This window comes from Pseudoliparis swirei, chromosome 15, assembly GCF_029220125.1.
Source record: "Pseudoliparis swirei isolate HS2019 ecotype Mariana Trench chromosome 15, NWPU_hadal_v1, whole genome shotgun sequence".
In the NCBI taxonomy this organism is placed as follows: Eukaryota; Metazoa; Chordata; class Actinopteri; order Perciformes; family Liparidae; genus Pseudoliparis; species Pseudoliparis swirei.
Genome location: NC_079402.1, coordinates 1,973,017 through 1,982,906, shown reverse-complemented (window position 1 = coordinate 1,982,906; position 9,890 = coordinate 1,973,017). Strand labels below are relative to the sequence as shown.

General features: G+C 43.1%; 2 protein-coding genes across 4 annotated transcripts in view; one reads left to right on the top strand and one right to left on the bottom strand.

Annotated features, from left to right (window-relative positions):
• megf10 (multiple EGF-like-domains 10) overlaps positions 1 to 2,731 on the bottom strand; it is a 61,155-nt gene extending 58,424 nt beyond the window's left edge. The window contains exons 1-3 of one of the 3 annotated variants that reach the window (XM_056432745.1): positions 2,666 to 2,731; positions 1,447 to 1,547; positions 517 to 731 (exon numbers count right to left, since the gene is read on the bottom strand). The gene's annotated coding sequence lies outside the window, so the exon portion shown is untranslated. Of the gene's footprint in view, positions 1 to 516; positions 732 to 1,446; positions 1,548 to 2,301; positions 2,381 to 2,665 lie in introns of those variants that run through there. The other 2 variants (XM_056432744.1, XM_056432747.1) reach the window with 2 other exon arrangements.
• chsy3 (chondroitin sulfate synthase 3) lies at positions 1,978 to 9,750 on the top strand. The gene is made up of 3 exons (XM_056432749.1): positions 1,978 to 2,866; positions 4,136 to 4,419; positions 5,111 to 9,750. Exons 1-3 carry the CDS (start codon positions 2,323 to 2,325, stop codon positions 6,680 to 6,682), a joined length of 2,400 nt encoding a protein of 799 aa, XP_056288724.1. The 5' UTR covers positions 1,978 to 2,322; the 3' UTR covers positions 6,683 to 9,750.
• Positions 9,751 to 9,890: the final 140 nt, after the last annotated feature.

Genomic DNA, 9,890 nt, shown 5'->3' with positions numbered 1-9,890 from the left:
GAGGAGGAAGAAGAGGAAGAAGAAGAAGAAGATGAAAAAGAGGAAGAAGATAAAGAAGAGGATGAAGAAGAAGAGAAAGAAGAAGAAGAATGAGGAGGAGAGGAAGAAGGAGAATAATAATAATGAGAAGACATGCAGAGATGAAGAAGAAGGAGAAAAAGATGGAGGAGATGAAGAAGAAGAAGACAGATAAGAAGGAGGAGAAGTAGAAGAAGAAGGAGAAGAAGGATAATTAGGAGAAGACGAAGGAGAAGAAGGAGACAGAGAAGAAGAAGAAGGTGAAGTAGAAGACAGAGAAGGAGAAGAAGCAGAAGAAGAAAAACTAGAAGAACAAGAAAAAGAAGGAGGAGAAGAAGAAGAAAGAGAAGAAGAAGGAGAACAGATGAAGATGAAGAAGAAGAAGGAGAAGAAGGCATCAGAGTGTCTGTCTTCCTCCACTTTAAACCCAGTGATGAAGCTCATGAACCGTGCGCAGTCTCGCGCACCTCTCGCCTCCTTGAGTCCTTCACTCGTTACCTTATTGATGAGGGAACTCGGCTCCTGTCTGTGGCTCATGGGTCCTTCCCTCGGCGTCGGTGGTGGTAAATCCAGGAGTTAAGCAGCAGCAGCAGCCTGCAGGCTGGAGTCATGCAGCGCACTGTGCGCCACTCAGTGCGGCTGCAGCGGCGCAGCCTGAGCCCGCCCCTCATCACGTGACGTCACAGCATCTCCACCAATGGGCTGCGACGGTCCTGCGAAAGGATTCATCTTCAGACATAACTAACATGAGAGGATTATTATACATGAGAGGTATGTATGTCTTACTTTTAATAGTTTGTATAACTTGTTTTTAATCGTTTTTATTACTTACTTTTAATAGTTTTTATTACTTACTTTTAATAGTTTTTATAACTTACTTTTCATCGTTTTTATTACTTACTTTTAATAGTTTGTATTACTTACTTTAATGGTCTTTATTACTTACTTTTAATAGTATGTATTACTTACTTTAATAGTTTTTATTACTTACTTTTAATAGTTTTTATTACTTACTTTTAATAGTATGTATTACTTACTTTAATAGTTTTTATTACTTGTAATAGTATGTATTACTTACTTTAATGGTCTTTATTACTTACTTTTAATAGTTTTTATTACTTACTTTTAATAGTTTGTATTACTTACTTGTAATGTGCTGTACTGTATCTTTGCATTGTGTGTATTTGGTGTTCTTCTTACCACATATACTGTTGTAGTGTCTCACCCTGTACTGTTTGTTACTGTGTTATGTTTGTTATTGTGTTATATTTGTTTTTGTGTTATGTTTATTATGGTCTGTCAAGGGACTACAGCTGCACATTAGCTGTGTAGCTACAATCTGGCACAGAGCATCAAATGGTGACATTTATGTTGTAACTGTACATTTTAAATAAAGTTAATAATATTAAAATGTGTCATAAGACTGACCGTTTGGCCTGGGAAGCAGCTGCTGAATGGCTCTGTCATTACTGTGACTCTGCTGCCCCCTGCTGGTAGTTCAGTGAACTGCATCAACAACAAGCTGCAGCCTGGTGGGAATAAAAAAACACAATAAACAAATAAACTAAAAGTATTATGTTAATGAGGAGCTCGTTTTCTTTTGACAACTAATAATAACTAGTGTGTTAGTCGTCTTGTGTTTAATGTCTATTTTGTGCTGCTGCAGATTTACCCTTCAAAATAAAAGCGCCTATGTCCTGTATTTTTGTGCTGCTGCATATTTACCCTTCAAAATAGAAGCGCCTATGTCCTGCTGTGAGATGTATATATTTTATATATTTATATTATCATAATATTTGTTGTTTTACATTTGCATTACATGTTAATAAATTGTGCTCCATTCGGTCTGAAACGGTGCTTTAAGTTTGAAAGGACCCCCCCCCCCCCCACACACACACACACACACGAAAAACATCAAACGTCGACGTGCACGGTAACCGTAAACCGGGGGAGCGAGCTCCGGGACAGACGAGAAACGGACCCGTGGCAATGCTAACTCCATCGGCTAGTTAGCTTCATGCTACCCGGGGAAACATAACGGTTTACCGTTAGCACCGTTAGCCGCGGAGCCACCGGGACTCGACCGGGTTCTCGGGACTCGACCGGGTTCTTGGGACGTAACTCTGGCATCGTGTGTGTCCGGGTGACGGGCTACGTGTCCGGTTATCCACGTGGTTTACGCTGTCATGAAGACCGGAGGCGCATCAGACCCCCCCGGACCCCCCCGGAGACAACGGGACTATTCATCCGTTCCTCTCCCTCCGTCCGCCGCGGAGCTCTAACCTCCCCGCGGGGTGACCGGCCATGAAGCCCCGGAGGCCGTGCGGCGCCGTGCTGCTTGGGGTGTTCCTCGGGTTCACCGTGTCCTCCTGGCTCCTCGCGCCCCGGGTCTTGGAGGGCAACGCGGGGAAACCTCCCGCGTGCACGCGCCGCCACGGCGGGTCCTCCGTGGGTAACGCACCGGCGGCCGCGGCCGCGAAAGACCGGGACGGCCGGGAGGAGGACCGGGTGTTCGGTAACGGTAGCGGGGACACCGAGAGACCCGCCGGCAGACCGAAGCGGTTCCTCTACGTCGGCGTGATGACCGCGAAAAAGTACGTGCGGTCGCGCGCGGTGGCCGCGTACCGGACCTGGGTGAGCTCCATACCCGGGAAGGTGGAGTTCTTCTCCAGCGCGGGGACCGGAGCCGTGCGCGGGCCTGTGCCGGTCCCGGTGGTCTCGCTGCCGGACGTGGACGACTCGTACCCGCCGCAGAAGAAGTCGTTCATGATGCTGAAGTACATGCACGACCACCACCTGGACGAGTACGAGTGGTTCATGCGCGCGGACGATGACGCGTACATCAGAGGTGATCAGTGTCATATTTTAATACATGTGATAATATGTATATATATATGTATAATACAGAGTCAAATATGACTAAAATATACATATATATGTACTTAATATTTATATATATATTCCGTTTATATATATATATATATATATATATATATACACAATGTAATGTTTTTAATACATATATTAATATATATAAATATATATTAAAGTATGTATACAGTATATATATATGTATATTTGATTATATATAATATATATATATAAATATATTCTATATATAGTCAAATATGCCTCAAATATACATATACATATACTTTAATATTTATATTAATATATATATATTACATTTATATATATATATACAAATGTAATTTTTTTATACATATATTATTATATTTATAAATATATGTATTAAAGTATGTATATATATGTATATTTGACTATATATAATATATATATATAAATCTATTCTATATATAGTCAAATATGACTCAATTATACATATATATATATTTATATATACTTTAATACATGTATTTAAAAATATATATTATATGTTATATATATAATCGGGTTCGTACGGTCATAGAAAACCTGGAAGTCATGGAATTTTTAAATGGTTATTTCCAGGTCTGGAAAAAGTCCTTGAAACATACTTATTATTTATATATTATTTATCTATAGTGTTCATTATATTAATATATAAAATAAATATTATATATACAGGACTGTCTCAGAAAATTAGAATATTGTGATAAAGTTCTTTATTTTCTGTAATGCAATTAAAAAAACAAAAATGCATTCTGGATTCATTACAAATCAACTGAAATATTGCAAGTTTTTATTCTTTTATTGCTGATTATGGCTTACAGTTTAAGAAAACTCTAAAATCCTATCTCATAAAATTTGAATATTTCCTCAGACCAAGTAAAAAAAAAGATTTATAACAGCAAAACAAAATCAAGCATTTGAAAATGTGTTTCCAGGTGTTTCGAGTTAATTAGACGATTCAAGTGATTTGTTTAATACCCTACTAGTATACTTTTTCATGATATTCTAATATTTAGAGATAGGATATTTGAGTTTTCTTAAGCTGTAAGCCATAATCAGCAATATTAAAAGAATAAAAGGCTTGCAATATTTCAGTTGATTTGTGATGAATCCAGAATGCATGACATTTTTGTTTTTTTAATTGCATTACAGAAAATAAAGAACTTTATCACAATATTGTAATTTTCTGAGACAGTCCTGTATATACATTTATTATTATATATAGGTGAGAAGCTGGAGCTGTTCCTGCGCTCGCTGAACAGCAGCAAGCCGCTCTACCTGGGCCAGACGGGCCTGGGCATGGCCGAGGAGCTGGGCCAGCTGGCCCTGGAGCCCGGGGAGAACTTCTGCATGGGGGGTCCCGGGATGATCTTCAGCAGGGAGGTTCTCCGCAGGATGGTGCCTCACATCGGCACCTGTCTGAGGGAGATGTACACCACCCACGAGGACGTGGAGGTGGGCCGCTGTGTGCGCCGCTTCGGAGGCACGCAGTGCGTGTGGTCCTATGAGGTACGGAGGACTCTCGGTTCCTTCAGGGTTCTACAGGAATATCATGGAGTCTGTTCAGTTGCCTGTTAGGGGTTAAAAATATTACATATTTATCCGTAAGATACATTCAGTTAAATGAGGTGAAAGACACAGAAAGTTAATAATGGTTCTGAAATGGTTCTTTAAAGGGATTTGTAGTTCTACGAAGAACCATCACCTACTGAAGAAATGGTTCTTTAGAGAACCCTGGTTTGAATGGTTCTTTGAGGAACCAGAAATAGTTCTTCTATGGCATCACTCTGAAGAACCATTTTTGGTTCCAGAAGGCACCTTTCATTCGTTCTTTTTTTAAATTTCAAGTTGCATGTTTATATTATATTTATTACAGGTTTGCAGCTCGTTGATGACTGTGGAAGCACAAACCACTTTCAGGGTCCAAGACCCCTCGATAAAAGACGTGTGACTGTGTGTTATTGTCCACGTTGTGTCTTTTTGTTTGATATTACATGTTGTAATAAACATGAATAACAACAATCTATATAAGTCAGAGTTACATTAAATATCCATACATTTGAATGTATTACTTTTGTTTCTTAATGTGTTAGTTCATTGATGTTTGATCTTTAGTTTGATTCAATGTAAAAGGGTCTGACGGCGTTCTCCTGGTCCCAGGTCTGTGCTCGTCTCATGGATGTCGCAACTCTCTCCGCAGATGCAGCAGCTTTTCTACGAGAACTACGAACACAACAAGAAAGGTTTCATCGAGAAACTCCACAGCAGCAAGATCCACAACGCCATCACACTGCACCCCAACAAGAAGCCCGCCTACCAGTACCGGCTGCACAGCTTCCTGCTGAGCCGCGAGATCTCCAGGCTGTGTTACCGCAGCATCCTGCTGCACCGCCAGGGCCTGAGCATGAGCTACCTGGGCGACACGGAGGTCCTGTGGGAGGACCAGCAGCTGGGCTCGCCGCCGTCCTACATGCGCTACAAGCCCGCCGAGAGAAACGACGTCATCGAGTGGGATTTCCTGACCGGGCGCCACATGTACTCCGCCGCCGAGAACAAGGTGGCCCGGCAGAGCCTCGGGAACTCTCTCCGGACCGCGCTGGAAGACGTCATCCTCCAGGTCATGGAGATGATCAACGAGAATTCGAAAACCCGCGGGCGCGTGATCGACTTTAAAGAGATCCAGTACGGCTACTACAGGGTGGATCCGATGCACGGCGCCGAGTACATCGTGGACTTGTTGCTTCTGTACAGGAAACACAAAGGACGCAAGATAACGGTGCCGGTGCGGCGCCACGCTTACCTTCAGCAGTCCTTCAGCCGACCCTTCTTCACCGAAGCCGACGAGCTGGACGTGGCGGAACTGGTGGCGGCCATCAACTCTGAATCCCAATCCCTTTCCTTCCTGTCCAACTCTCTGAAGTTCTTGTCGCCCTTCCAGGTGTACGAATCAAACCGGGAACTGTGGGAGCAGAGCCAGAAGAAGGTCAACATCCTGGTCCCGTTATCCGGTCGCTACGACACCTTCGTCCGCTTCATGCAGAACTTTGAGACGGTGTGTTTGATACCCAGACAGAACGTGAAGCTCTCCGTCATTCTGGTGGACGATGGGAGCGACCCGGACCGAGGCGAGCACAATCGGTTAATCCGAGACTACGGCAGGAAGTATCCCAAAGCCGACCTGTCCGTGATCCCCATGATGGGCAACTTCTCGCGGGGACTGGCTCTGGAGCTGGGCTCCTCGCAGCTCGACAACGACTCCCTGCTCTTCTTCTGCGATGTGGATCTCGTCTTCAGCGGCGAGGCTTTGCAGCGCTGCAGATACAACGCCGTCCAAGGGAGACAAGTCTATTTCCCAGTCGTCTTCAGTCAGTACAACCCCGAGGTGGTGTCCTCCGAGAAGGCCCCAAGAGACAACCAATTCGTTCTCACCAAGAAAAGCGGCTTCTGGCGGGATTACGGCTTCGGTATCACCTGCGTGTTCAAGGGCGACTTGCTGAAAGCCGGAGGATTCGACACCTCCATCTTAGGCTGGGGACTTGAAGACGTGGACTTGTTCACCAAAGTGATCAACTCCGGTTTAACGGTGTTGCGCAGTCAGGAGCCGGGCCTCGTCCACGTCTATCACCCGGTCCGATGCAACGCGAGTCTGGAGCAGAGGCAACGCAAGATGTGCCTCGGCTCCAGAGCCAGTTCGTTCGCGTCGGCGATGCAGCTGGCGGAGCTGTGGCTGCAGAGACACGTGGAGGCGGGGTTCAACCGGACGTCATCCTGACACGCCGGCCCTCCTGGGACCCTCCGTACGAGTTGAGTTCTATGCAGACGACAATGGACTGTGTGAGTGTGTGTGTGTGTGTGTGTGTGAGTGTGTGTGTGTGAGTGTGAGTGTGTGTGTGCGTGTAAATCAGTAAATGTAACACTCTGCTCTTCATGAGTGAACTGTGGAATGTGGATGTGCCATGAGTATCATCTGCTGCGTTGCGTCACACAATCTTTATGCAGGTGTGAGAGAGATTGAAGCTACCTTCAAGCGACATAGAAGCTACCTAGAAGCTACCCAGAAGCTACCTTCAAGCTACATAGAAGCTACCTAGAAGCTACCTTCAAGCTACCTAGAAGCTACCTAGAAGCTACTTTGAAGCTAGGGGTTGGTAATCTTGAAAAACTAGCGAGAGGCTGCCAGATTTGACAAATCATCCAACTAAAACACACCGCCCAGTAGCGGGCAGCACAAGCTCATCAATGTAGTAAATCTATAAAGAAAGTTGCCGACTCAGCAGCGTTGACAGCCCGTTCCGTCGGGCCTCCTTCCAAAGACACTTAACCAAAATCATGAAAATTAACCTAAACAACAAACGTGGCTATTGTCGATACTCGCAGCCGTAAAGACGCCCGTGAGGAGCAATACGTGCACATAAGCCGAGCTTTAAGCTTTAAGCTTCAGGTGAGCCTGAACCCTCCGCTGTGTGGTTACTGCTCCTGTACTCTTATTATTCAGCATGTTGTAGAGATCTCTCTACTTAAGTCTAGATGTTTTCTCTCTGACCTCAACTATCTATCCTTTCTTTAGCTTATCTAACCAGTAGAGTCTAAACATACGTGTTGAGAACGGGCTGAATGTGTAGCCGGTGGTCTTTCTGGAGAATCGCTCGTACTTCACACTCAACTGCACTTCCTTTGGGTCTTGAGCAGTACCATAGATTACCATAGATTACCATAGATTGATGCTTGGATGACATTAAACCCCAAACTATGAGTTACGCTCACATGGGAATAAGATCTTGGAACATGCAGTGCAGCCACAGCCAGGGATATGCCGACACGCTTAGATTACATTTAGAAGAACTGGACTCCATCAATGTTGGGTCTGACCGACTATATGAATGTAAACTGGGACATGGCTCCAAAAGTACAGGATGGATTTTAATGAGTGGAGATATTTTGCCAGCGAATGCTTTAATCCAAGGATCCATCGGCAAAAGTGAACTGCCCTGAAGCTCCGCCCCCAGAGCCCTGGTAGAAGTGTATTCAAAGAGTATGAATTAAGAAGTGTCGACGGTCCAGAGAGCATCAAACGGTACCAAGCAATCGTACGAGCGGTTCTTCATATGCCGAGAACAGCTTCCTTTATAATCCGCTCCCTGCTGTCCTCCTACAGGACTGAATCCTTCTATGGATCCAAAAGCAACTCCAGAAGACGGCTCATGCAATGTGTACAGTGTGCATAGAGTCATGATAGCGGCAAATGCTTTAATATATAACAAATGTAAGCAAATACTTCAACCCTTGGGGGAGCAATCGATGGGCTTCTTACCAGAACCAGGAAGCACAGATCTGCAGGTCAAAAGGTGTCTAGATAACTCACAACTGGGCTGAAGTGTTCTCAACAACTGTATTATTGTGTTGTGTGTATTCATCTGTAATCGAGACACTTCAGACATGTTTCTCATTATCAATTGAGGCGGTTCTGTAGACATGTGTGTGAGTGACAGACCGAGGAACAACATACGGCGACACCTTGTAGCTAACGTCCGTCGCTCCGAGGCGCGAGGGATCGTTCTCTGAACGCGGCGGTCGTGTCGATGGGGGCGGTTGACGAATAAAAGAAAGAAATGTGATGGAAATTGGTTTAAAGCCGGAGAGAAAAACAATGCAGATGTTTGCACGAAGCAATTGACACATCCGTAACTCTTCTGCTCTGACCAAGAGGAGCGGTCGAGCCTGCGGGCCAAAAAACAATCATAAAACACTTGAAAACAGGCTCTCAAGGGAGGGGGGTGTTCCCTGAGTGTTTATACCAAAGTTCCAGGAATGATTGGACACAGGCAGCATAATGACGCCTCAGTCACAATGTTTTGGCTTTTTCTGCTCGTATCAGTTCCAGCCTGAAGGTTTGAGCAGAGTTCCTCTGAGCCGCCATGTTTTCTGTTTAAATACGTCGTAATCTTCCATCTTTCCATCGGATAAAGGCTCAGAACATTGTATGAGCGGTTAGTGGCCTCTCCTACAGCTTATAATCATTCCTGTTATTACTGTAGTGAATGATAATTATAGTAATTACAGTAATAAGTTAATGCAGTAATTCATAATTACTATATTAGCTTATAATGAGTTATTATGAGGTTTACAGGACACAGTTCACCAGCCAGTGCTTTGCAGACTTTAGCTTTTACCAATATGGTGCGTATTGTGTGTTTAGTGAAAAGGAATCATCTGGAAAATAATATTTGGAATAAACTATCTAAACATCTTTGAATGAGACAGAAAGAGCCTATGCCGAATGTAAACTCCTATTGTTCCAACATTTATGATGAGAAACTGAGCAGATAGTTTTTATTTAGCCGTTTCTGAATTGTTGCACAGTCCCTCTATTCATCAGCAATAGAGGGAAAAAATTGTCACATTAATATTAATATATTATTATATTTTAAGTGGTATTTGGTGAGCAAAGCTCAAACTTACAGTTAAATATATTGGTAATTATGTAGTCGGAATATAAAACATTTGATGTGTCACATTTATACGCAACTGTGTCTCATAATAACACAAACAACTATCTCCAGCTATTATAACGACAGGTTGGTTTTCTCATATTTTTGAGGTACTAAGCCATGATTAAAAGGTACGGTACGTATATTCTGTCACGAGTAGGCTTATGGTTTATGTTCTACATGTATCTGCTGCAATAACAATTGCTTTTAATAAATATATATTTGGGCAGTGGTCTTGTCTGTTGACTGAAGCTGAATTGGTGCAAGTTCAAAAATGTATAACAAATGTAAATCTCATAATATATATGTACATATATATATATATATATGTCAATAAATATATGTAAATGTGTTCAATCATTTTCCTTTAAAAATATAATAAATTAGTTATTGATTGTGTTGTTTAGTAATGTATAGCTCTAAATTAAAAGGCATATGTATTGGTTAATTGTTCATCTATTTAAAAAGAAGTTTTAATTCTTTGCGCAATTT